This window comes from Opisthocomus hoazin, chromosome 14 (assembly GCF_030867145.1).
Source record: "Opisthocomus hoazin isolate bOpiHoa1 chromosome 14, bOpiHoa1.hap1, whole genome shotgun sequence".
Lineage (NCBI taxonomy): Eukaryota > Metazoa > Chordata > Aves > Opisthocomiformes > Opisthocomidae > Opisthocomus > Opisthocomus hoazin.
Window position 1 is genome coordinate 9805277 of NC_134427.1, and position 27739 is coordinate 9833015.

Below are 27739 nucleotides of genomic sequence, written 5' to 3' on the forward strand. Positions count from 1 at the left end.
TACTAGCCTGTGCTGATTTTCCTACAAATACCTTGCCTTCTCTTAAGTCAGCAGTCACTAGCAATCTCACATCACGGTGCTTTGCTTCCCAGCTGTGTGTGGAAACCAGTTCCCAGCACCGTGCACTGGGCACTGTCCAGGCTCAGACCCATCTGGCACAGGGAGCACATCTGAGTGCGGATAAATGCACCATGGGAGCAGCGATGATCCCCATGGATTTTGCCTTTCTTCTTTGATAAGTAATTTGTCATCAATTATATTTTTGGCTCAGAGATGTTTGAAGAGGGAAAGCATACCAGACCTGTGAGTCTGACCTCCTCTGTTAAAAATGAATCTGTTTGTTTCCAGAGATATTTATAAGCTGGCTTTTGAGAACGTTACCACCGGGAACTCCTTTTCCCTCTCCCTTATTTAACAAAGCCCACAGACCGGTGCAGTGAGCACTGTCCTTCCTAACCCCAGATACATTACATGTTCACTCTGATCCGGGGAACTGGTTGCCCCTTCTGAGTTCAGAGATCCTTTGGAGTCCTCTCGCTTTATCGCATGGCCATTGGGAAGTGCTGCTCCGCAGGCTGAAAAATACCAAATCCCACAATTAACCCGTTTGCACTGGCACTCCTCAGCGCATCACGGACACTGACTGGAGGATGCGATTTGGATAGTACAGATGGGGCTTGCAAAAGCCCCATGTTGAAGGCTGATTAACCTGGAAAGCACAGTTGGGGTGACAGGACGTCCAGGGAGAAGCACACAAGCTCTGAGAGGCCCTTAGGCAGAGAGCTATTTCAGGTTTTGTTCATGGGTTTGTGGGACAGGTAATAGTTACATTCAAAATAAATGGGAAAGCTAAAGTTTAAAAAAATTAATTTACCTGGATCTTTGTCTGCAATCAGGCTGGATCTATTTGAGGGGGATGCAAAACTGCACATGAATTCATCCCTGGATGCCTGTAAAGCAATATAAGGTTTTTGTGACCTGTGGAAGATAACACCCATTCTCTTACAGAAGAGCATAAAGAAATAAGAAAAGCAAATTAGAGCAGCTTTTAAAATGTGGATTTAAAAAAAAAAAAAAAAAATCTATTTCCTTACTTCCATTACAAAGAGACTAACGACTTTGTCAGGAGTGCAAAGAATAGCAGGAAATATTAAAGTAAGTCATAGTAGGTTTTTCCCTTTTGTTTTTCATCAACTGAAGTGAAATTTTGAATAGGTTTTTTCTTCAAATGCCTTTTTTTTGTTGTTTCCCCCGCACAAGGAGGAAACTTTAGTCTACAAGGCTAAGCCCGCCTGGGAACCACACACAACCCTCAGGCAGATGGGCAACTCCCCAGAACTCCCCAGAGTCTGAGGCTGACTCCTGTTGCAACTCATTGCACTCAGAGGGCTTCGCCTCACCTCACGGAACTACGCATACCGTAAAGAAACACATTAAACAATAGCATGCGAAAGGGCAGAGACATTGTGCGCAGAGCCGCAGACAGAACGTCACAGGAAAAGCCAGATTAAAATAAATAAGCCCATTATGAGGCTGTGGGGAGAAGAAAAATACCCTTATTTCTAAAGCTGAGCCTGGCTGCAGGCAGTGGAAGCCGCCCAAGGGGTATGCGGGGACAGGTGGATGGAGGAGGAGGGCCAAGAGGCGTCGCTGGGCTTTACTCACGGGGCTGGAGGCGGCCGCGCAGGAGTAGAGTGCCTCGCGGCTGGCCACGCGCTGGAGGTTCTCCAGGAGCAGCCCGAAGAGCGGCAGGTAGAGCTGCGCTATTTTTGCCTGATGGTTCTGAAAAAAGACAGGGAGAAAAATGTAGGTAAGAGCCCAGGCTTTCAATGCAGTGACAAAAGGAAACTCTTGAGCCAAAACACATAGTCATATATATATATATTTACACACTATATATGGAGACTGAGGACATGGGTTGGTTTGGCTTCTCATCTCCACTGCCAGAGCTGCCAGGTGGGTGTTACCCTTCTAGCAGCAAGCCTGGGGCACTCAGGGATCTTGGGAGCTGAATAACATTCCCGGTCATACAGGATGTGTGACAAACTAAATTCCGGATTTCCGAACTCTTTAACGTGCACTTCACTCACATAGCTTGATTTAAGTGCAACACCCAGGGGTAATACAACAAAAACAGCCTGGAAACATTCGAGGTCAGGCTGGACGGGGCTCTGAGCAATCTGATCTAGCTGAAGACCTCCCTGCTCATTGCAGGGGCATTGGACTAGATGACCTTTAAAGGTCCCTTCCAACCCAGACTATTCTATGATTCTATGGTTCTAAAAACATTTGCACCTTTCCTGGTGCTGGGTATTGCTTCCAGTCAGGAATTCGCCATAGCAAATACTTCTAGTTAAAACAATTTGTAGGAACAGACTAATTTGGAATAAGTGATGCAGATAAAAAATGACGTTTTCTAAATGCAGGGTTCTTTTACATCCAGTTCTTTTTTGTTAAAAATGTATTATTCTGGACTTGACAGAAAGGTTAAAAAAAAAAAAAAAAAGAAATGTAAGGCTTGCAAATTAAATGGCACATTTTGACTGATACAAGAATCCAACTTATTCTTCTGCTTCAGTACGACAAAAGATAAAAGAAATCTCGAAAATGCCTGTGGGTTGAGAAAACCCTCTCTCAGCCACTGATGGAGCTGAGGTCTCCTTGGTCAGAGGGAGGCTGCAGCAACAGACCCTGCCAACGCTCAGCCTGTCCTGCCCGTGACGTGAGCTTTTGCTTTGGTGTCTTGGGACACCAGCTGAGCATCCTGTCCCGGTTCCAGGCAGTTTCCTGGTCACGCAGCCGGGAGCACAACACACGTACAAAAATCCAGTGGGACAATTTGAAGACAGATGGCATTTCTGAGGAGGCAGGGAGAGTGCTGCAAACAGCTCCTGAGTCAGTGTGAGGGTTTTCAGGCACCCAGAAGAGCAGAAACAGACTGACTCTGACCCAGTCTTGGCAGAGAGCTGGCAAATCTCTCCTGAAATATCAAGTCTTGCCAACTACCACGGGCTGCAGTTTTGCTTCCAGGCTGTGCAAGTCACCATGGATCCTCGCTGCAGAGAAATGCAAGCCCACCTCCCGCTCAGCCCTTCCCAACAGGCAGAGGAGGGAGAGGAGAGGAGCTGGCACTGGGTCCATGCAGAGCGCAGGAGCACACTGGGAACAGTTCTCCCACCCTTCATACCCAGATAAAACTCAGGAATGCAGCACACTAGGAGCAATTCGAGGAGCTAAACTCTAAACAAAAGCATGTTTTCAGCCTAGAGCAGGGACAGGTAGTGTCTGCACAGGTAGCTGGGCACTTTCAAGGACGTATGGATCAGCAGGGAACAGCACCAAGAAAGGAAACAAGCCCATCTCTAGGCTCATTCAGCAACACCACATGCTGAGCCTCTGACCAAAGAAAGCTGAAATCAACCCAGTGGAAGTCCAGCATCTCATGAGAATCCACAGATCCTCTCCTCTGATACACCAATTAGTAAAACATGCAGCTGACTTGTAACAGAGATCAGTCCCATTTCCTAATTACATTCTATTAATGCAGGATATTAATTTAAGCCCAAGACCAGAAGTACATTGATGTTGCTTAATTTTGTTGAACAGCCTCTTGGCTAATGACACTCTCAAGTTCCTTTGTGGCTATGGCTTTATTATCTAAATACTCCGCACAAGAGCACTGCAGTTATCTGACTGCATTGTTAGTGTTCCCAGATCATTTCTCAGAGCTATTACTGTTATGCCATCACTATCAGTTACTTAAAACAGTTCCCTGAAAAGTAATGAGAACACCCTTGGTGAACCACGCAAGATCTAAAATTCTGATGTGTGTTCTTTCATAAAATTCAAGTACAGTACGTTTAAAAGCCAACAAAATATGCCTGACCTTGTGCTGGTATCTGTTGTCGAAGGCATGCTTTATCAAGAGATTTTTTAAGACCGAGATGGCTGTATATCTGATATCATAGTTGTCCTGCAAGGCAACCGAGGCTTCTCTGAGAAGCATCCCCACCAGGAAATGATGCTTGCAATACTCATCAGTCAAACTGTATTCAAGATTTACATCTGAAAGAAACAGCAAAGCAATGGTTAAGGGAACTGTTCCGAGGATCTGTTCAGAGCAAGACACAACGGTCACGTAAGCCACAACAGTCTATGAGTAAGGTTCATCACTCGCTCTCCTACAGTGCACTGATCTTTCAACAAAGCCTGAACTGACTACAGTTTTTTCCACCACTGAGCTCAGTCATATAAAAAAATTTGGCATCTTCCAGTTCAGGCTCATCACCAACTTCAGCCCTCACTGTTTCAGCAGCAGCTAAAAGGATTTCTGCAGTGTGATGTTTTACAAAGCTTAGCACTCCAAAGAGCAATTTGTAAAGTCAGAGATGGACGAAACGGGCTAAGGCAGCACAACTTACTGTCTGGGGGCTGCTTTGCCCCAGACTGTAAACTCCCAAACTGCCCAGGCAGCGGAGGTGCCAGCCTCCGCCAGGCAGCTGTGAGGGTGGTAACGGGCAGTGGAGATGGTGCGTTTATCACCGTCGCCCAGCCCTAGAAGTGCCATTCCTGCAGCTTGTGCCATATCCTCCGTGAAATCTGCATTTCTTCTCGCCAGGTCAGAGAGCAGCGAAAAGGTAAATGCTCCTGCTGGGATGAGGGATGCCAAGGGCATGGCGCCAAGCCATCGCTACTGCATCCTCCAGCAGTTTACACAGCCCAGCTTTCCAGGCCTGCTGCAAGGACTAGGGAGCCAGAGAAGGGTTCCAGCTGCTTGCCAGAACCCGTGAGACTCCTTGAGCTTCCCACCAGCAGATATTGAACACAGCTCCTTAAGAGCTGCGCTGACTGCCAGGAGAAAGGCAGCTCAGTACCTTATCACCTAGGTTAACTGAACTCGTACCCTGCATCTCACATAGATTCAGGCTATATACTATGATCAAAGGAGCGGCTGCTACAAGGGTACAGCTTCATTTTCACTGACTTGCCTGGATAAGGCAGCAGAGAAGCGACAGAGACAGATTTCGTGCAGGGTGTGTGCACGCTTGGGCTGCTATGAATGACCTTGCCCTGACACCGTTCTCTCTGCCAGGCGACCCATATGCCTCACCAGAGCCACGACAGGCACCGTTTGACTGTTGCATTCTGGCACTGAGCCTCCCAGGGGGATAACCCTATAGCTGTGTGTTCTTCCCCCAAAGGGTACAAATTCTGTGAGCTCAGCTCAGACCTTTTTTTTTCTTTAAAGCCCACAAGTGTGAAAGTTATTCTGTGGTAAGGCAGGGTGCATGCACACAGCTTTGAAAATCCCAGCCAAAGGGTTCCAACAGCTCTGTGGCTCCACAAGGTATTTTTAAGTTCGTTGATTCATAAGTAACACGTACTGGTTTGTGAAAGTCTGATTCAGAGTAAAGAGAAAGCAATCTGGAGCATTATCTAGCTTTCATTGTTAGTCATGTTAGCAAATGCCCAAGTGTCACACATCATGGTTATTTCATTAGCTGGATGCAAGCTAATTGATTGGAAGCTGTGTATTTAATTTGACATTAGAAGATTTGATGATCCCAGTTGGACCTACCTACTGAAGTGAATCGTTCCACAGCAAATGAAAAAAAAAATCTATATTTCATGTGTAAAAAGAAAAGGGACAAATAAAAAGACAGCAAAAATAAACAGGAATAAGTAATGCTCTAAATCTTGGAGAAACGGGACAGTACGTCATGTTTTAATATTACTTGTAAGGCTATTGCTTAACTCCCAGTTTCTGTCAATCTCTTGGGTTCTTTGCTGTCACAAGATTGCAAAACCAATTCTGTGCTGCTGGTTTTGAGGGCAGGCTCGGGGTTTGCTCTGGCTGATGAGGCACACATGTCCCCCAGGCGAGGCAGCAGGGACGCAGACCAGCAACCAGCCTTATTAGCTGAGAGGTTTCAGAGACGCTGCTCCAAGACACAACGCTCCAACTCAACAGGATGTGGCCACAGGGATGTGGTCTGCCTGCAGGCCCCTCTGCAGCAGCTTCTGCTGCAGAAGCCCTCTTTATCCACCTTCCCGGGCGCTATTCCTTCTTTTCCCAGAGACAGAGCTGTAGGGGGCTGGGCATGTCCCCTCTCTTCATTCAAGTAAGCTGACAAAGAGGTGAGGCACGCCAGCAGGATATCTCCTTGGCGATGTGCACATCATAGCTCCCCGCCTCTGCGCTCGCTGTCCCCTGGAATCACAGATCTGTCCATAAAGCCAGACACGTTCGCAATGGAGATGCACCGCTACATGCTTCTACCGCGGCAGGCAGAGCACAGGCACCACTGCAAAGGCACTGCTGCTGCCTGAGGAGAGGCTGCTCTACTGTCAAGAGCTGTGTGTGAATGACAATTGCTGCCACCATTTTAAAATCTTAAAAAAATAACACCTCAACTGGTAGTTCCTAGTCACAGTAAAACAGAGGAGGAAAGATGAGCTGCTCTTACAGCTTTTCAGTTTAACCATCGCAAATGCAAAGGCGAATGTTAACCAAGAACGAGCATCCTTGTGTTATCATGCCACTAACAAGCAACGGGGAGGAACTGGGGTTGTGCGTTTTTCTCTTTCTTTCTCAGCCATTTCTAGCAGTCACTGTGTTAAACTATGCCAGGCAAGTAGCCAAACTGATGTAAGTGTAAGATTAGCAGCTGGTCCAGAAAGCTCTGAGCGGTCCGAAACATACCAAAATAAGGGAAAGTTGACAGTTTCTGCTGCTTCTGCCACCTGGCTGCAAAGGGAACCACTTTGGGACTTGTATGGCTGCACCCTGCGGCACAACTAAAGACCCCCTTGCCTGCATCAGAATAAATCCACTGGGCTTTCACACGGGGGAATCCCAAACCTCATTCTCCTCTCCGGTACTTCTCTTGCCAGGCTACTAGCACCCAAACCTGGCAATCTTTACTGTATTTATTCCGCAGAGATGAGAAATCAGGACTCAGAGAGAAGGAGGCTATGTCTATCGCAATCTTAGGAGGCCGGCGAGGCTCACTGCTGGACTTAGCACTGTGGTCCACACCATCATTGGTAGCAGAGCTGCAGCCATCCACACCTGAGCTCAGCCCCTTGCAAGCCCTGTCTGCCCCATGGTGAGCAGCATTAGGACCCAAAGGGGACGTGGTGTGACAGTGAGAACAGCCTGGCTATGTGGTGGTGCCATAGAACATATGCCCTTGGTACGTGCTGACTTGGCAGGGGCTCAAGTTCTCTGCTGGCTGCCTTCAGCCCAGGTTTGAGTACAATCTTGAATGCACTGTGCACCACTATACTCTTGTTCAAAATGAAAGCAGAAGGTCACCTAAATCACCTTCTTGTGGCCACAAGGAGAGCTCGCAGGGGAGCAGTGAGTTCAATCTGTCCTCCTGTATCTCCATTCTCTACAGTACCGATGGATGAGATGCCCTGCTTCGCAGGGACTGCTGACACTAGTGGGAACAAGGGATTGCACTTGCACAGTTTGTGCATTTACTGAAACACAGGCAGTTTCTTTTGGATATTGTTATATCACCCAAACCTAAATACAGGAAATACTGAAAGGATTGACTGCATACCATTCTGGAGCAAAATGATGTAAACCTGCCAGAACAGCATCTTTTCCTGTGGCTAATGTAAATCAGGCTAATCTTTCCTTGACACCAAACCAAATTCCATCTGGTCAGAAGCCATCAAGACTAATAAATTATAGCTCTCTACCTGGTCTCTTAATAAAGGACATACCTTGAACTCTTTGCAGCTTGGGTTTGGAAAAGGTCATTGGCAAGTTCAGAGGAATGTAGTGCTCGTGATTGCAAATGGTTTGAAGAAATTCAAACTTGTATTCAACCAGCAGCTGAGAAAAAAAAAAGACAAACACAAACTGTGGTTACAGTTTGACTTATTTGCTTCCAGTTCAATGTGTTTGTTGCACAAGGACTGGGGAATCTAAATAGCATTTGGTGAAGCTCTGCAGTAATAGGCAAATTTTTGTGTTGTTCCCCCTAAGTGTCACTGCATGCAACTGTCACTTGGGACTTCTTTATCTTTTTCATCCAGACTGTCAACCAACCTCTCCTTTAGTTCTGACTCTGCATACAGGCTGTCAGCCCAGACAAAGAGGTCTCTGCCTCCAGAAGACTCTGCAGGAACTGTGTCTAAAAGGCCTCCAAGGGTGGTATAAAATAATCACTACAGAGCTTTGACTGATGTAGATACATACAACTGCAAACCACCCTTCAAGAAATATACTGCTTACCTTAGGGTCTTTTGGGCTGAATCCAGAAATGTAATCATTTATCAAGTTAAAAACAAATCCTCTGTCCATAAAGGTCAAACAACGCTGGAGAAAAAATAGCAACAATGTGACCAACCATTAAAAATAAAAGCAACCATCCTAAATCATGTCCATACTACTGTCCTGCCAGCAGCTAGATTTGATTCTCTAGGCTGCTGCTGACTTTCCAAAATGTAGTTGATTCTATTGCTCTGAAATTATTTGGATGACATCCCTTAAATCTCCAGTGGACAACAGAAATATTTGAAATGAGAGCACACATATTTCGTCTCAGGATTTGAACAGTTGCTAGGCATGACTGAAAACCCTAGGTAACATACAGAGTATTATAGTCTCTTTCTCAGAAAAAGAAACTTTCTTTCCTAGGAAAGCTTATCCTCTCCAGGGTTTTCATCACTGCAGAAACAAAAGAGATGATAAAGTACAAACACAATTGTTTGCTTGCTGCTTATTTCTAATTGGGTGGTTGTTTTTATTTTCCTGATATAAGCCTGGGAGAAGGAAAGAAAGTGCTGACCTTCAGGAAGTTAGCCAAGCTAAAGTTGACATTCCTGGACTCTTCAGGGATTTCGTTATAGCGTATGGTCACGTGAGGAATGATGGCGAGCAGCAACGAATGCAGGGCGTGCTGGTAGGAGTCGGGGAACCGCTGGCCTCTGGGCAGCTGAAACCAAAAGCACATCCTACACTCAGTGCTGCAAGCCAGCAGCTGGGGAGAACCAAGCACAGGCACAAGTTCCCTTTAGCATCTGTTTATGTTGTTTCCTAATAAAACATTGGCATAAAGCAAGCACTGGCTGAAATTACGGTATCTAGTAAGAGGAAAGGAGGCTCCACAAGCCATACGGAGATCTGGAATTTTTAAATTACAATTGACAGCGAAAAGGGGAAGAAGGGAATGGTAAATTGAAAAAAAACCCAGAAATATCTGGCTAGCTGTTCAGCTTATCAGGGTTTTTTAAACAAGGAGAGTTAAATAGTTTTTCAGAAAAATTTTTGGAGAAGAGTTAGTTTGTGATGGCTCTGTAATGCAGCATCGAACAGATTTATTTTTACCTTGATTTTGTTTTCTTCCAGTAAGTACATTGCCATTGACTTTGCCAGTGCTTCAAAGAAAAACCACGAGTACTAGAATGAACAAAGAATAGTATTATTTTTCTCAGCAGGATCAAACGTGGGGAAGCAGCAGTGTGGGAGGGAGAGCTCACATTCAAATGGCATTTTGTAAGCACAGCTGGGCTTGCACAGCTAGCTTGGCATGGGTGCCTGTGCCACCTGGAGAAGTCCCACCAGTCTTGGGGTGGGAATAGCTCCATCCCCTCTGCACTCTGCAAGGAGCCAGCAGAGTTTGGGGTGCAAGCCCTGCAAAGGCCCAGAGAGGCAGAAACTCAGTCTGCCACCCGTAAGACACCCCTCATGCGTGCCTTGAAGAAAACAGATAAAACTGGCAAAACTAAAAGCCCTTTGCTGTGCCCTGCCATGAGCCTTAACATAGCTGGGTTCCCCACAAGAATTCATTTTTGTCGTAAGCGCAGAACCTCAAGGACATGGATGTGAGGAGCTGCCCTGGTAGCTTTGCTCCTGTAGTGGGTTTGGATGGGTGAAAGTGTTGGGCTTTATACCAGACCCCCTTTTCTCCCCTCCAGCCTTGGCAGCCAAGTACTGCCAATACTTCACCTTGAGAAGCTTATTGATGGCTAGAAAATCTGCCGACTGCTTCAAGATCGTGGCCATGGAAAGGACTAGGATTTCATGGGTCATCTTCGCCTGCGTGACGCTGGGTTTCTCAGCTCGAAAGACGTACTGAGGCAAGAGGAAGAGTGTCAGCAGTGTGCCTGCTCCCAGCAGGGAGTTTTTTGCAGAGCGGTGTGTCATGACTGACCTTTATGAAGGTGCGCAAGTAGTGGTCTAGACCTTCTTCATGGCACTTGGACACGATGTGCAGAAGAACCCTGGGGAGAAACGTGGTTTGTGTTCAGCACGCAATGTGAGGGCAAGTTCCTCCAGCTCATGAAAGCAGACACCATCTGTGTTCAATCCTGCTCAACCCCAAAAGCCTCACTGCTGGCACGGCCTCATTTGCAAAAGGAGAATACTTGCAGGCTAGCACCCCTCACAGCTCCTGTGGCTGCACCATCCTTGCCATAGCACAGACCCTCGGCAGAGCACGCGGAGCTGAGGTGGCCAAAGCCTCGTCTCCACCTTGGTGTCGGACCAGTGTCGCCCAGACCAGCTGCCTTTAATGTTCAAGGTTCCCTGCACGAAGGGGTAAGGTGGAGCATTTCTCTGCAGGGGACATATCCTACTCTTCGGCCTCCATGCATGCCAGGATTAAAGCCTGCAGCAACTTAAACTCATGTTGCAGTGAGCACCAGGCACCTGAACAACACTCAGGTGTTAGAGAAGTCAAAAACAAACATATTAAGTTAATCTTCTTTGCACCCAGTCCTCCTTGGCTGTGTCTACAGACCTGCTCTATGGAGAGCAAGCCCACTTGTCCCTCCTGCACATGCTACAGATTCATCCATACTGTACAGCCTGAGTTTGTCCTCACTGGTAGCCCTGTCCTAATGATAACACAAGCGACAATGAACAGCTATACTACAACATCAGGTTGGCAAAAAGAACTCAACCCCTCCCCCAGGATCTCTGCTGAGAAGCAGGGAAAAAAATTCTCCATCATTGTTATAGTCTGATACCTTCCTGCTTCCCCTGAGTTTATTAATTCTGAAAGGCTCTTTTCTACTGAATTTACATCTTATGTATCCTGCCTTGCTTCTTGTTACATGGACTGGATCATTTTTGGGCTATTGCCTTGCAGTTCACTGGGGACAGCAGACCCTGGAGAACATGCCAGCCCTCTGGAAGGGCTCCAGGTGGCTGATGCAGGCAGCAAGCGCCCGGCTTCCCCAGCCAGCACTGGGGATTTACATTCCAGTCCCAGCCAGAGAGAACAACAAACTATTGCACATTGCCACAGACCCCACAGGCCAAACCACAAGGAGGAGTTTACAAGCCATTTATCAGATAAAGCGGGTTTTAAATTCCACTCTGAAAGTCTGGATGAGAAAACAGTTGTCATTAAACAGGAAGCTGTTGACAAATTGGAAAGCATCAGGTCAGACTTTGAAAAAAATCTCTGGAAGTGAAGGTGGGAGCTGGTCACCAAGCAGGTAGCTGGGGTCACTTGTTCCCCTGTCCTTGCCCTCTGGTGATTCCAGCAGAGTGGGATTACAGTGCTCTGCACAGGAGAGGTCCCCACAGCCTGCACCCCACGGTGCAGGGCTGTGATTGCAATGAGCCCCGCATCCCGGGGGATCAGGGCTCAGCCTCCGACCTCCAGTTTCGTGGGAGCGAGATGCTTTCGGTAGATGGATGTGCGGTACCTCCTGGAGTCGGAGGAAGATCTCCATGGAGCGGCACCCAGAATCCCCCTTCGCACTGCAGCACTTCACAGAGGAAGAACCACGGGAGGAAGACGGATCATTTAATGCACCCATCGGTACAGGGGTGCCATGGCCAGAGCTAGGCAGGGAAGGTGCTTCTGCACCTCTTGCTCCCTTTGGGCCTCGCAGAAGGCTTTCTGGGGGACCAGGCTCGAGCGGGTGCTGCCCTCTTGGGGCTGCAGGCACGGCAGAGCATCGCTCGACAAACCACGGCCCGCTTCTGGCCACAGATTCTGAGCCAAAACGAGTGGAGTGGCTCCTTCTGCAGCATCACACACCCAGCACCTTGGGATTTTCAGCAATACTTCTGACACAGGGGACCGGTGTGCGGGGACGAGAGCGGGGCATCGCTCCCGCAGGGGAACCACATCTGCCGCCTGCAGCTGGGATGTGCCTGGGAGCTCCGGAGCCTTCTGACACCCCAATAACTGGGCTCCCAGAGCCATCCCCGCCAGTAAACCCTTTTTCTTTTGAAAAACAAACCAGCAGTATCTTTAAAATGCCACATTTTTCCCCACGCAGCTCCCAGGACAAGGTCCCCCCACGGCCCCATGCAACCCAGTTGTGCCAGGAGAAAACAGCGGTCGGTGTTTCACGTCGTGGGAGCAAGCAGTAGGGGACAGCCCATGCTGTCACTTAGCACCTTGTACAGGGAAACCGCACCCTGCTTTGCACTTTAGTTTGTGGTTTTGCACTCGTAACTGAAGAAAACCGGACGGTTTACCAGACACTCACATGGTGCAGTTGACAGCTACTTCATCTTCCTGGGTCACATTTGTAAGGACTCTAAATAGTTGCATAAGAATTACAGGTAGAAACTGAATCATTACTTGGATCTCCATGGCGTGCAAACACTAAAACAAATGTTCAAAACACAGACACTTTTAGTTCAATATTTTGCAGATGTTCAATATTTATAGTGCAGAGACATTTCTGTGGCAATAGGACAGGCATTAGCAAACACTTCAGGGTGTGGGCTTCAGACCGCCAAAGGACAGGAGAACTTGGACCCATAGCAGCACTGACTGCCTGCCTTCCAGCTGACAGAACCCAGCTGCGTGCCTTCAGGGAGCTACATCAATCACTCATGGCAGGTATTAATTCTCCTCTCAGATGTGCCCAGGCAGCTATGACTTAATTAGAGGCCACATGCTACGATATGACCCCAACAATCCAGAATTTCAGGCTGAAGTTTTGCTCCCGACTCTTCTCATCGCTTCAGGCAGTTTTTTGAAGTGACCAAGTCCCATTTTCACAAATGCCTTTGGAGCAAAGAAACCTGATGCCCAATGACTAGTAGTAAGACTTTTCTCCAAAGGGCATAGCTTGCTATCAGAAATCAGATTTAAGTGATTTGGCGCAGGTCAAGGTCATCTGGTGCATCTCACAGATCTTTTGTCTGAATCTCACAATACGGGGCTAGGAAAGACACTGCTTTTCATTTTCAGTTTTCAAACCTGCAAATCTAACGAAAGGCTCTTAATCTGTATCTAGTTATTTAAATTACTGAAATTATTGAGGTATTGGTGGTAAGAAGCCCTCACTTGTGGTTAGCATGTAAATGTCTCCCTGTCTGCAGACTGCAGCGAGGTTGCTGCGGCTGGGCAGGGCTGGGACCTACCCAAGCCCTTGAAATGCTGACAACAAAGCAACTGTTCTTTTAGTGCTTAGCTTCAAAACCTGCCATTATTTCTATTTCTTAAAATATTTGTACGTTGTCTGAAACACACCCAGTAACCTTGTGATGATAAATCCCCATCACTGGAAGTGGAGCTGTTGCTACAGCAGCACTCCCAAAAACAGGCAGTTATGGAAGGAAGCAAGGACAGTAAACAGCCAAGAAATCTATTCCCTGCAGAAGCCTTTCCTGGACCTGTTCCGACGCCCTTACTCATGCTGCAGTGATTGCTGAAAAGCTAGGTCGGGGTCACAGGTCACCTGTGGTCAAATTTAACTGACTGATAGTCTCAAAGATCTTTCTCAGCTTGAAAAAAAAAAATCCTGTTTTGAATGGATAATCCTGAAAATGAGGAATTGTGCTACAGCTTAAAGTCTTGAATCAGATCTAGGGCAGCAGGGGAGGAGTGTGTGAGCCCACCAAGAGGAAGGTTTGCCATCAGCACGGCAGAGCGACGCTGACTACTTGTTGTATCTGCTGTGAAAGGCAGTGGGAAGCAGCACACAGACAGTTGTGCCAGTAAGTAACAGTCAGGATCGTGCACACCGCACCGGTCCCAGTGTTGTACTGATTGTGTGTTCCTACAGGGCAGGGCTCTGGGTATTTACTGATGGTTTGTAAACACATGAACGAAGCCCACCGACAGGCACTGTTCACCTTTAGGTATTTAACAAGCTCTCCTGGGACTTCTTTAGCTCCTGCCTGAACCAGCTGGCAGTACTGGAAGAATTTGTGCAAGTGCACGTCCTGGAAGAGAAGAAAAACAAGTTCAACACAGCAGCCTCCGTATTTGTCAACCCCTACTCTGCAGCCTACACCTGAAAATTCGCTGATGTACCTGTGGCAGTGGGCCACATCCCTAGCAAGTCCCATGTGAGCCAGCAGTGTGCCCAGGTGGCCAAGAAGGCCAACGGCATCCTGGCTTCTATCAGGAATAGTGTGGCCAGCAGGAGCAGGGAGGTGATCGTGCCCCTGTACTTGGCACTGGCGAGGCCGCACCTCGAATACTGTGTTCAGTTTTGGGCCCTGCACTACAAGAAGGACATTGAGGTGCCAGAGCGTGTCCAGAGAAGGGCAACGAGGCTGGTGAGAGGTCTGGAGAACAAGTCTAGTGAGGAGCGGCTGAGGGAGCTGGGGCTGTTTAGTCTGGAGAAGAGGAGACTGAGGGGAGACCTTATTGTTCTCTACAACTACCTGAAAGGAGGCTGTAGTGAGGTGGGTGTTGGTCTCTTCTCCCAAGTAACTAGCAATAGGACAAGAGGCAATGGCTTCAAGTTCCGTCAGGGGAGATTCAGACTGGATATTAGGAAAAATTTCTTTACTGAAAGAGTGGTCAGACATTGGACCAGGCTGCCCAGGGAGGTGGTTGAGTCCCCATCCCTGGAGGTGTTCAAAAAACGTGTAGATGTGGCACTTTGCAATATGGTTTAGTAGGCAAGGTGGTGTTGGGTGGATGGTTGGAGTTGATGATCTTAGAGGTCTTTTGCAACCTATGATTCTATGATTCATGTCACTACCAGTGGCACTCTTGGTCCCCATCTGCCATCTAGGACTACAGTACTGCTCCCCACATTTTCCAGCGTACCCAACCACTGCCCATCCCGACTCCCAACTAATCTCGAGATTTAGCACAAAACTGCCAGCAGTGTTAAAATTCTCCTGCAGTTGCACTACCCCGAGCCCTAATCCCCGTCCAACACTGGTCTGGAGAAGCAGGAGCCCTTCCGTCCCAGCTGCGACTCTTTGAGACTGCCTAACCATCTGCCTCACCGACCTCCTGCTGTCCATCTGAGACAGGCTCTCCTCCCCTTTCCCCTCCCTTCCCCTTCTCCAAGCTTAAATTTAATTACCTTGGTTATTTAACCCTGAAAAAGCATCTGGGAATGTAATTTGGTGGGGAATGGAACTACTGTGGTGCTCTCAGTGCGGCACAGAATCAGTAAGACAGGTTTAGACGATGCTGAAAGTGAGTTGCTGTGAATGTAAGTGCAGCTGATTATATCACCATGGGACAACAAGCTCTGCCAAGGGCACTTCCGCATCAGCAGAGATGACAGGAGGTGCCCCCCCCCAGAGCATTCGCTGGGGATCTTTGCTGCACATCACATGAAGCTTGGGGAAGTCGATCACTACCATAAGACAGTGGAACACATGCGGACTTGGTAAGCCTGGCCTGGTTTCAAAGGGAAATCAGGACTCTTGTTTTCTTGTGCCTTCTGTTGTCAGAAAACCTTTTTTTTTTTTTTTAAACTCAATGAACAGTCTAATACCTAGGGAAACCTTCAATTTCTACCAGTTCTTCTCTCTTTTGCATCACTGAAGCAACTCATTTGCTCAAGCTTCCTTGGTCCTGCCAGTTACAGTGCAATTGGCCAAGAAAACATCAGCATCTCCCTAGGCTCATTCACTCACACAACTGTTTCATCACATCTGGGCTAAGGAGCAGAGCCCTGCAAGTAATCCCAGACCTGCTGCTACAGGAGAATCTCAGTGCTGCTCTGCAAACACAGTGCCTGTGGCGTAGCAGTCATGGAGATACTGCAATTGCTTCCCCTGCATTTGTGTTGAAAGTCTTTAAGAACGAGGTGCTTGACTTACTTGGGTGTAAATGGTCGAATCCAAATGGATTCTGATTCTAAACAGCGGCTTTGCTCCATCCACCCACTTCGCATCCACACTCGGCTGCTGTGAACAGACAACATTCAAGTACTTGGTTTGAGACTGGGGTGAGATGGTGGCTCTGTGCTGACAGCCACCTGGTCAGAAGGTACAGGTTGGGGTGGAAGAATAGGCCACCCTGCCCCACAAACACCAGCGACCTGACTGTATCCTTGGCAGGGCAAAGGCATCCCCCCAAGAACGTGCACACAGAGCACGTGCCCACACTCCTGCTCTGCACCACATGCAACAGCCCAATCCAACCTGCCACAAAAATATTCTCTGCAACCTATATAGCCATGGAAAGTGGAATTCAAAGTGTCCTGTCTCCCACCCCCAAGAACATTAAGCTTTGAGGGGCTCCCCTCCAGTAGGGATCCTTCCATCCTAGCAGAGTGCAAATACAAGCCCAGAACTTACAGTGGTAACAAAAGTTCAGCTTTCCTCTTCACTTTACGTTTAAGCCCATTTTAAACGGCCGCCTTACCTTTCGCGACTCTGTGTCGCCCAGACCCAGGTAGCCAGGTGGAAGGTTGGATGAAACCGGCAAATGCCGCTCCAGGGTGACAATGCGCCCATCCTTCAACAACGGGACCCAAGCGAATCCCACTGTGGAGGCAACCAGCAGACCAGAGTTAGCAGACACACCACCATACATGTTTAGCTCACGCTCCAAAAAGAGCTATGTCTCACCCTGAGAAAATCCAACTCACAGTTGTGTAAGTGGCTTCAACGAGGCTGAGATTGACCATATCAGCCTTGTTAAAGAGCGTTCTACGCGGTGAACAAAATTCAGACACAGTTCAACCAAGATCAGGAGTGGGTTTGAGGGGCAGAAATGGTGTATGAGTCTTGTGCATCACGACAAGGGTCCTTCAGCCACCCAAGGACTGGCTGTATGGAGAGGCATCCCAACCAGTGGGACCTGGGCACGCTCAGGCTCTTACACATGCCTAGTGTTGGCAGGATCAGTCCCTGAGGCCCTGACCTTGCGCCAAGTTTTTGCTGGTGACTTCACTGACAGTAGGCCCATTCGTACAAGCCAAGTCAAGAACACGCAGAAATAACTGACAGATTGCAGCAAAAATTTGAGCTTTATTATACTCTAAAACCATCACAGTTTATTCCACTTTAGACCTATGATTTGTATTCGATTGCTTTCAAAAAAGAAAATTCAAATAAGCTAGTATTTTAATAAAATATTTTTTCATGTCCCTACATTCATTTCATCTTGGATTCTTACACTCCAACAGAAGTAATTTAAGCAGTGAACATACCTTGAGTTTCAACGGTGTCCTGTTTTTTCGATGCTGCCTTTGCATTAATTTCACAGCTGACATGATAGAAGGTGAAAAGCAAATGATGCTTTTGATGGAGGTGAATTGGAAGCTCAATTTTAATCTAAAATGATATCATGATAGATAAGACTGTATTTTTAATTGTGGAGTAATATTTTAAGTTGTATTTTATTTCACAAATGTTATGTTGTATGCAGTTACACAAGACACATTCTTACCCATCTTAAATAACTCCTGGCTAACATTTTCATCACATTTGCACATTACTTATTAATGGGAGTGTGTGATTGGAGTGCACAAAGCGTGACAGTAAAGACAGCAGAAAACAAACTGGCATTAAAAATTGACAAAGTCTCTGGCTTTGGTGAGCCCTTCTACTAAGGCAAAGGGCTGACGACTATTTCTACCCATATTTCACCCAGCCCTGGAAAAAGAGATATCCTGAAAGGCCCCTTGGCATTGCAGCATCAAGGAAAATCTGTTATCTCCCACCATTTCGTTTTTACCTCATCGTAGAACTCCGGACTCTGGTTGTGATGCAGCACGGCAGCATACGCATTTGTGGTCAGGAGATGGCCTCCAGGTTTGCCATATATACACTGGGAACACAAATTAAGAGCCAGATTCAGGGTTGCTGCCACCGTAAATTAGCTGGCCAAATTAAACCAGCAGGGAAACTCAGTGCTTTCTTATTTTCATGCTCAGCCTGGCTGGCACACAGTGCACAGCAGTGAGCCTCAGGTCCCTAGAAATAACAGGTACCCACCTTTAATGGCCTGGCATCAGCTTCATCAGAATCCCTGAACTCCACACTGACAGCAATATTCCTTGCCTGAAATGAGGGAGAACAGGTGGATGAGCCATTGCCACAGGTCAGCAGCATCACCCCAGACCATGCCAAGTCTGGCTGCAGACTGCTCTCCAGGTTGCTCACCTTTGCAAATACCTTCTGGTTCTCATACTTCAAATGCAAGGGGTAGACGTAGAGGTGGTTTTTGTAGACAGTGAAGGGATAACAGTATTTTGCAACTTCTGGGACAAGCTCCTCCACCTCAACTGCAATGTCCTCACAGCTCTTCTCAAAAGGCTTTATAGGAATATAAGAAGCTGTGACACAATCTAGAAGAGAAGAAAAGCTTGGCTAAGTGCACACCCCACAAGACATGAGAAATACAGCCCTTATGAAAGGAAATTTGCAGGTCTGAAACTCTGCCATTGCTCTCGAGCATCCAGCTCTTTTGACATCAGAGGGCTGTGTGTGTTGACCAGCCAGCAGGACTTGGACCACTCCCATTGAAATGACTAACGGAAAATTCTCTCCTTGATCATGCAACATCTCTGGTCCCCAACTGCATTAGCAATACTGAAAGAAGACGGGTGCACAGGCACCATGGGGCTCTGCTCTCCTTGCCAATGGGGACTGCAGAAGCGGCACTTTCCTGTAGCTCTGGGCAAAGTCGACGGGTCTTGTGAATTACCTGTGTCTAGGCACGGGTGGCTACTCTGCCCAGGGCCTGCACCTTGAGACTTCCAGGAACTTAAGCCATTAAGTTACTGTTTTATCAGTCATGCAAACATCACCTGACTGAAGCAGACAGGCTACTGAGATGATGACTTGAGACTCGCGAGACTAGAGAACCCATGATAGGAGCTGCTGAAGGCCCATGGGGTGACACTGAACACATTACGAGTCTTTTCTTTGCCTCAGTTCCTTTACATGCCAAGTGAAGAATCACACTGACCATGTTTGTGAAGCCCTCTGGTGTTGGGGATCAAAAATACTATATGAGATTGGTGTAACGACAACAAAAGCAGGCAGGAGGCTTCCTTCAGATTTAGGATGTGTCAGCCAAACTGCAAAGCATATGCTCCCCTCAGGTAAACCTCTGCACTTGGACCACATCCCTCCACAGAATCCATCAGAAAGGCTTACAAATCAGTGGTTGTACTGAATTACTCATTCATCATTGCAGCCCCGAGATACTCTTGTTAATGAAACAGCAAAACCCCCCATAGAAGCATTAACTCCTGAGGCTAGAGTCATCAGCATTTATTATAAGATCCAAGATCCTTACTTGTGAAGTCTAGCGGGATGTCTTTGATGATGATATTCAACTGGGCTGGAATGACCTGTAGTTTTGTCTTCTCTGGTCTGCAGGGAGAAATGAACAAGAGTGTGAACCTTGAAAGCTCAGGTGCTGAACACACAAGCAGGGCTTTTTGTTACGCTCTGATATTTTAGAAATTGTTATCTCAGGCTTACACTTAACTGTTTAAAAATGTATATTAAAATGCCTGCTCAGCCTCTCCACCAGTCTCTTACACTTACTTCTTATACTCTGCTAAAAGCTTCAGCATATCTTCATTTGAGAGTTTGCCGCTGTCTTGCTTGTACAGAGGCGAGAATTTTCCTTCAGCATCGAGAGTGCCCTGGGAGTCTTTGAACACTGGTCTGCAGAAAAGAAGAGACGCATTTCCTAAATGCTGATAAATACGCAGACACTGAGGTCTTTGACACATCAGGCTGAAGGGCAGTTTACCAGGCGAGAGCTTCACTGGCCTGTGACCACTCTGAACACGCCAGACTGCCTGACCACCCTCCCATCCTCACATGGTGGTTAGACCACACACAGCCTGCAACTCACCATGTCGCACAAAATTGGATGGGACATCACCTGTTTCCCTTCTCTCCAGCCAGGAGAGAACTACACACCCAGCCCAGTTCCAAGCACGGCCCACAGTCACAAACGCCCTTCACTTCCCTAACACCAAGGAAAGCATCCTGCTGGTTGCACATGGGGTTAGAGCATGGAAATCCTCCTAGGAAAGGAGTGCGCAATGAAGACCGGTCTCAGGACGTACAGCAGCTTCCTCCTGAACCCAGAGCAGGAGACTGAACTCTGCCCTGGATGAATACCCGCATCTTTGCCCTTGAACATAAAGGCTGCGAGTGTCTGTGCACAGCAGGAACATGAAAGCACCTGTACTCCCTTTCTGTACGGTTCCTCTGAAACCCACAGGGAAACTGTTCCAGGGATGCAGAGCAACACAGCTCCCCACACCAGGCTGTTGGCCACTCTACATCTTGGTCTTCAAATGCAGCTCTTTACACAGCAGGAACAAATGCAAAGCCCAGCAAAGCCAATGCCCACACAGAGCCCAACTTTATGCTGAGGCACCACTTGAAAGAGAGCTGAGGCACTGCGCAGGCTGCGTGCTGGCTCCCAGGAGCGAGCTGCATCCCAGAAACACCATCCTGAAAGTGTCACAGGAAAATTCAGCTCAAGAATACACCTTGCAAGCTGCTTATCACCAAATCCCAGCCCACTGTGACAGTCATCTGGTGGTCCCACGTCACTGCTCTCCATTTTGTCAGCACCAAACAGCAATTTAGCAATAGGAGGCAGATGAACTCGCCTTCAGGCCTTCCTCTGATGTAAGATTTAAGGGAGTTAGCGCTGACGTACTCTATCAGTTCCAGTAAAAAAATAGCGAGGGAATGGGATCACTATCTCCAGTCGTTCCCAAGAACATTAATTAAATCAGAGTCTAAGATGGGAGACAAACCCCAGCTGATTGCCACCGCCAGGCCAGGAGGTCCTCCACTCTCATCTGTCCCTGGCAATGGCTGGTGCCAGGAGGGAATTTCTGCGCTGATCCCACGGTAGCACGGGACGGTGTAATTTCTCCCCAAGAATGTTCTGCCCTGTCAGCAGTAGCTACAGGTCAGCAGGAAGGTTAGCATCTTCCCAGCACTGTTTACTTTTCAAATATTTTGTTTCTAATTGTAGATAGAGCATTTCAGGCCAATCCCCACTCGGTCTTGGGAATCGGAGCCAGATTCTGCCCTCGGCTGCAGCTACACTGACTTCATCCACTTGGCTGCGCCGGGACAAAGCGCAGCAGCAGCTCCCGCCACAGCGCAGCCCGCCGTGACCTACCTGGCAGCCCAGCCGAAGGGCATCCTGTACTGCCCCAGACGGCTGCACACCTGCCTGGCCACCTTATGGACCTTCTGGGCGGTCTGCAAAACACAACGGAGGTTAGCCTGCGCCGCGGCTCCCACGCTGCCCTGGAAAAGGAGCAGAGAGCGCGGCGCTCTCCAGGGAGAAGAAACTCTCCGTACTCCAGCACGCACAGGTCCCCAGGCACACAGCGCAACAGTTGCTGAAGCAGTTGGTAGACATCCCTGTCACTTCACACCATGCACACTTCTTACTTTTGCAAAGCAACAGCAAACACGTCACGGGCACAGTCCTACTAAAACTCCTCTTGATTCTGCATTAAACCATCAGGATATTAGTATTTTATTTTCCAAAGAGTATTAGTAGTTATTTTCCAACACTGACTGTAATTGGCTCATCCTGTACAGGTTTGCAAAGTGTGCCGAGGGAATGCCATCACGCACCAGGTTTTCCATACACTGATTTTCCAGGGACTAATTTTACCAGGTGCAGCAGGGCAGCATCAGCTCCACCTGGCATGCAGAGACTGATGCCAGCAGGACCAGGACCAATGACCACTCTTTGCATAAGTTTGCTTATATGACCTTGGCACTCTGCATAGAGCAAGACAGAGGCAGGGTGAGCAGAATACAGGGTGAAACCCATTTTCTGCTGCTACTAAAACATCACTGTTCCCAGTCAGTGTGAGCCAGGACCAGCCCAAGACACTGTGTGTAGCAATGATGTAGCAGTGCAGCCCCTTTCTCAGGGGATGAAGCATCCCACTTCTTTGCTGCCAGCCCAGGCTTTGCCTTGTTGAAGTGTAAAGTGAAAGGTCTCCCTGCCCCAACTGCTTGGACGTTTCTAAAAATCCTCTGCCTCCTTCCAGGGGAAGGAACCACTTCTCCCAGGACAGCCCAGCTGAAGCCAGCCCAGGAACAGCACAAGTAGCAGAATGGATGAAGACCAGTATTTGCCAGAAAGCAGCTGAAGAACAGCAGAAACAACCCATATTTCAGACCACAGTACTCCCCACAGCAGCAGACAGCATCACTAAGCAGATACGCTCATGGTCCCATCCAATACCTTCCCCGGGTCTGAGTTTTTCATGTAGGGCTCTGCACAGTGTGTAATGCTGCCCTGCAGCACCTTCTCCACGCGGGCCACCAGGAAGATCTCCACGTGTGGGTCGGTCACAGAGAAAACACCCTGCAATAGATAGACAGTAGGCTGTCAGAGAGCAGGACACCCTACCCACACTGCTGGGCTTGGCCCCGATCATCTCGCTGTCCTCTCACAATGCACACAGACCCTGCTCTGGCTGTTGCTGTGGATGGGCCATGGGGGCTCACAAGGCTTGAGCATGGTCAAGTCTTGAAAAACTCTACCTGGTGCTTTGCCCATTGCTGCCAGCGAGCCCAAAGTGGCAACTTTCTTGAGACACTGACCAAAACCCCACAGCTCAGGAGAAAAGCTGGCTTCTGCTTCTCCACACAGTCGATAATGACACACCACAATGCCACTGAACAGCCACAGTCTCAAGAGAGGTACAGAATGAGGAGAAAGTCAGTTCTTCACCCGTTTTATGTAGCGCAGGCAAGACTCGGGGACACCATGCACAAGGCTCTCGCCTGGCGAACAGCCTTTGGTGCCCTCCGCTCCAGACGCAGAGTTATCCAGCAGCATTTCACGGACAGATGGAGGGTTCAAGTCCACGTGGAAGTCAGCTGATATCTTGCAATTATTTCTCAGGTCAAATAATGCCAAGCTTAGGAAAAAGGGCTCAACCTGGAAATTTGATGGAATATATGCGTCAAAAAAATGCATGGTACAGGCTCAAGAGTATTCACAGGCATTGCCTTCCCTGCTAGGTTTCCCTTCTGCATCTGTTTGTTCTTTTAGTTTTGTACACCAGCATTTTACAGAATTCTTACAGACAATCCATGTTTATTCACTTTGTAAATACATAAAATCATTTTTTTTCTGCATCTTCTTGCATTTTGCTTTAGTCAATTTAAACAAAGCTACTTTAAAACCATCAATGAAATACAAAGAATGACCGCCATTTGTTTTTTTACAGAAGTGATAAACGATGAAGTTAGGAAGAAAAGATGACCCAAACCCATCAGAGCCGTTTATCCTTTGCAATGAGAAAGAAATCAACTTTAGAGTGTTTATGTTCACGTGCTAAAGACCACTCCACGACTGTCCAAAGTCAATCAGCTGTTGATGGCCCAACTGCAAGACACTCAAAATGTTCCTCAGCTGCTAAATGCTGGGTGGCACAGGAGCAAAGTTAGCTCTCCCATCCAGGAGAGCTCAAATACAAAGCTAACCCTGCTGAGGAACCACATGTGCAAAATCTGCCAACCCGTTGGTAGCTATTGACCTTGACAGTGCAAGGCAAGTGGCAATAATTCCATGTATTTTTAATTCAAAGATCCTAGCAGGCATGTGTTCATGTAAAGATAAAGTGGAGGCCTGAAGATAAGGCTGTAGTGTGTCCGAGACATTACAGCATAACTTGGAGGCATTACATCAATACTAAAAATCTGCTGATTAGGTCTGACTCTGGTCCTGATTAAGGATGAATAACAAGAATCTCTGCTATCAGCAACGCATTCATCTGCTTGGTGTTACCAAGGAGAACGAGCCTGCTGTATCAGCTGGGAGTTGCCACCATGAAACCATCACAAAAAAGCCTTTGCAATTCTAACAGGCATCAGACAAAGTACCGTCAGCAGAGACCGGTCAGTGCCAGTGCCGCTGCCTCCCCTGTGACGCTATCTGCTGCTCTGGCACCCTTGCATAAAGGGTTGACTCCAGCCAGAGCAAATGCGGGACATGATAATCAGGATTATGGTTTGGGAGGAAAGACTGGAGGAGCCTGGTCTGTTCAGCCTGGCGGAACAAAGGCTGAGGAGCCATGTAATAGCTGTCTACAGACATCAGAGGCTCAGAAAACACAAGCAAGAGCTTTTTAGGCTAAGGCACAACTTTGGCACCATGACAAATGCATATAATAAAGTGGCTGTGAATACAGTTAGGCTGGGAGTCAGAAGAAGGTTTCAGAACAGGGAAATCCCTTACCATTAGGGGAAATGAAATAAAACACAGCAGTGAGTGGTTTGGAGACGGAGCTTAATCATATACCAACAGGACTTTCACAGGGACACAGAACGTGGCAGACACACATTCCCCATTCCCTATGCCTCTGAACCGCTGGTTTCCCAGCAGCCCCAGTTCCTGGCAGGCCTAGCCACGTCAGGACAGACCCCCTCCCCAGAATACGTTTGGAACACCAAAATACCAGGGCAGACAAATCCAGCAGTGACCTGGCACCAGCAGCCACCTCCTGTCCAGATCCCATCGGAGCTCATTGCAAAATGGGATGTTTTTATCCACCCAGATTAATCTGCCAAGTGTTTTTGTTGCCAGTGAGGGGAAAGAAGACAAAGCAGAACATGTCAGAGCTCCCCTTACGTTGGTGGGTCCTCCTTCCGACCTGTCACTGAGCTGAGCGAGGAGGTTGAGGGAGAAGTCCTGGCAGCACACCACGAAGCGCCTGCTGCACTTTTCCTCAAATGGCTTCACGTCTGGCTCGATCCCCGAGAAGTCTAGCCTCTAGACAGCAAACAAACAAATCTGGTCTCATTAAAAAAATAAGATAAACCCCTGAATAATGTTAAGGAATCACATTACAGCCAATACTATCTTAACCAACTTTTTTTTAAAGCAGTACGAAAGGTACAAGACATTCACAAATGAGTGCCATTTGGTGATGTTACACAAATGTATTCAAGACATGAATTCATGGGGATGTATCAACTTTTAGCAATCTGGTTTGTAGAGCACAGAAAACTAAACCTCAGTATGATTTCAGTTCCTTCCTGCTTTGCTGTAACCCTGGGGATCTTCCCAAACACCATTTAGAGCTTGGGGAAGAAGCGGAACATAAGCCGTCGTTACACTCAGAAAAGTATCTTCCATTTTGAAGATTTGCCTAGTTTAAGACATGGTCCCTGTGCCTGAAATAGAGAGAAGGCACACGCCATTGGGATTGTGAACAACATCTCGAACTGGAAGGCATTTCTAGATGCAGAGCAATAACCAGCGTGGTCAGAAACAGCAAAGGCTGCAGAGCTGGCTGGGAAATCCAAACAGTCTTGATCATAATCACCGCCTTCCTAACCCAGAACACCCACGCCTGGTCTGTGCCTTGACACCCGCCCTTCCCAGAGAGAAGACGTGTACATGACCAAAATACCATCGGCCGGATAAGGACCCTCAGACTTCACCATATCCATCGTACTGGGCACGGGGGTCAGAGAGCTACCAAGCAGCCCTAAATACCAGCACGTCTCTCAGTGACAGTCTGGCGCAGTCCTATTCCTTTTTCCCCCTCAAATCTGCAGAAACTCACTTGCAAAACTGATATGTCACAATCACGTAATTTCAGCAAAATAGGCTGTTAATCTGATTCTGGGAAACTCTTTCCATTGTTTCCCCTGTTTCCTTTCGATGAGGAAAGTACGCTGCAGGTTTACGTTCCTGCTCCCAGTTTCCCTAGCACCAGGCATACGAGCATGCACGCACACACCAGCATTGACTAGGGCAGTGATTTTGAATGCCCAGTGTTACAGCAGATCCAGCTGACCCACACCAGAATGAAGAGCTCTGGGTATAGAGGAAGGGCAGTGAATTCAGCCTAACCATTTGGTTACGCAAAAAAAGAGATCTTAGATGCTCTGCCCTGAATAATATTTCCATTCTTATTATCTGACTAGAACATAGAGACTTCTCAAAGCTTCTCTTATTAAAAAAAAAAAAAGCCTCCTGGATGCTTATCTTCTCCTGTCAAAGACCTCAAAGAAGTGCCAAGAGAAAAGCTCATTTAGTACAACTAAATCTTTCAAGGACTAATTACATTTCCTTGTTAAACAAGAATGTTCTTTTTCACAGGTGTGAACAAGCCAAAGCATGCCAGAAGGAGAACCAGAAACCATGAAACAACTTGGAACAATTCTTTAAAACTGTGTTAACAATTGCAGCTCATTCCACTGAAATCCCACATCTGGACCTTGGCAGAAAGCTCAGCAAAGACGTCAAAGCCAAGAAGAAAACAAGCCAATATTCAATGAAACCCTACTCCAGTGCACGAGAACAGCACGGGGTGTTTTTGCTGTTTGTATGTCCCCTACATCTGAAAACTCCCTGTAGACTGAGACTCTCCCTGTAAATCGCTATCATGGTCTTTAACACCACTGCTCCCTACTCCAGACGTGCTGAGCCCATGCAGCATCGCGGGTGTCCTTGCGATACCACTTCTGCTGCTTCTGCAACCATGAGAACGTCCCAGAGGCCCAGATGATGCGTTCGAAATCCAGCAACATCAAGATGCATCACACAGAAGCCAGCACAGCTGGAGGGAGGCCATGTGTGGGGCTGCTGTGAGTCCTCCCTTTATCTGAGCTATCACCTGTGCATTTACAAGTTGTTCAGCTCTGGCTGACAGGGACATGGGCTGCAGTTTTACTCTACAATCCACAGAAAAACACACCGCCTCTGTAGGCGAACGCTGTGGCCGTGCAAGGGAACAGGGGAGGCACGACACCAAGGGAGCTCTTACAGAGAGCAAACCCTCGCATTTGCAAACATGGGGATGTTTACCTGGACTTCCGGGTCGAAAGAAAAGAGGTTTTGTCTTCCTTCATTTCTGCTCAGTTTGTTCAGCTGATCTGTTTCTCTTCCATACTAGGACAAAGGAAAGCATTGATATTACTGCCTGGTCACACAGAGGCAAACATTTGTTCTTTGGAAAGAACGGAAGCAAAACAAAAAATTATTTTTCAGGTTCCCTTTGTAATACATGAGATAACCCAAGGTTTCTCAGCTGTAGTCACCAACATGGTGCAATGAAAGTAAAGTGATGTGGCTCTGCCAAATGAGAAAGCAGAAAGAAGTAGGCAACCACACTCTGGATCATACACGAGGCAGCTGCCACCCGACTGCCCCTCCGCTCTCATGGCTGGGACCGTCACCCTGGATGAGCAGGAATGAGCGGTATCGACCACAACTGCCCTTCATTCGCTCCAAGTTCTTCCTTAAGGGTTCCACACTTGGAGGTGAGGAGCGTGCAGCCTCAAAGCACGGAGCCCCATCCATGTGACAGGCAGAGGAGACAGCAGAGACCCCAGCAGCGCTTGGCGTCTGCCCAGCTCCCCCAGAGCTGAGGACACAGAATGTGGAAAACCCCTTTCAAAGACATGGTGGAGAGAACCAGCTACGGGCTGAGAGCGCGATGTCTGCAAGCACGATACCTTCATCAGCTCCGGATGCATGCTTCTCTCCAGGCTCTCCAGGATGTTCTCTGATTTTCCCTGAGTGCTTGATTCCTCATCTGCAAGAACACAAAAAAACAGATG

General features: G+C 47.7%; 1 protein-coding gene across 3 annotated transcripts in view; it reads right to left on the minus strand.

The window, feature by feature from the left end:
• Positions 1-27739, minus strand: part of DOCK11 (dedicator of cytokinesis 11) — an 87170-nt gene that overhangs the window by 31154 nt on the left and 28277 nt on the right. For 2 of the 3 annotated variants that reach the window (XR_012765466.1, XM_075435131.1), the window contains exons 9-34: positions 27635-27714; positions 26985-27068; positions 24798-24938; positions 22893-23102; positions 22401-22523; positions 21312-21394; positions 19700-19822; positions 19446-19522; positions 18305-18489; positions 18137-18202; positions 17877-17969; positions 17350-17473; positions 16560-16681; positions 16013-16099; positions 14072-14161; positions 12472-12590; positions 10173-10242; positions 9968-10093; positions 9347-9418; positions 8808-8954; positions 8252-8335; positions 7738-7849; positions 3887-4065; positions 1666-1782; positions 875-950; positions 472-575 (exon numbers count right to left, since the gene is read on the minus strand). Coding sequence is in view for 2 of the 3 variants with exons in the window: in XM_075435131.1 (XP_075291246.1) it covers positions 472-575; positions 875-950; positions 1666-1782; positions 3887-4065; positions 7738-7849; positions 8252-8335; positions 8808-8954; positions 9347-9418; positions 9968-10093; positions 10173-10242; positions 12472-12590; positions 14072-14161; positions 16013-16099; positions 16560-16681; positions 17350-17473; positions 17877-17969; positions 18137-18202; positions 18305-18489; positions 19446-19522; positions 19700-19822; positions 21312-21394; positions 22401-22523; positions 22893-23102; positions 24798-24938; positions 26985-27068; positions 27635-27714 (2894 nt within the window). In the remaining variant the exon portion in view is untranslated. The remainder of the gene's footprint in view (positions 1-471; positions 576-874; positions 951-1665; positions 1783-3886; positions 4066-7737; positions 7850-8251; positions 8336-8807; positions 8955-9346; positions 9419-9967; positions 10094-10172; positions 10243-12471; positions 12591-14071; positions 14162-16012; positions 16100-16559; positions 16682-17349; positions 17474-17876; positions 17970-18136; positions 18203-18304; positions 18490-19445; positions 19523-19699; positions 19823-21311; positions 21395-22400; positions 22524-22892; positions 23103-24797; positions 24939-26984; positions 27069-27634; positions 27715-27739) is intronic. The other variant, XM_075435132.1, reaches the window with a different exon arrangement.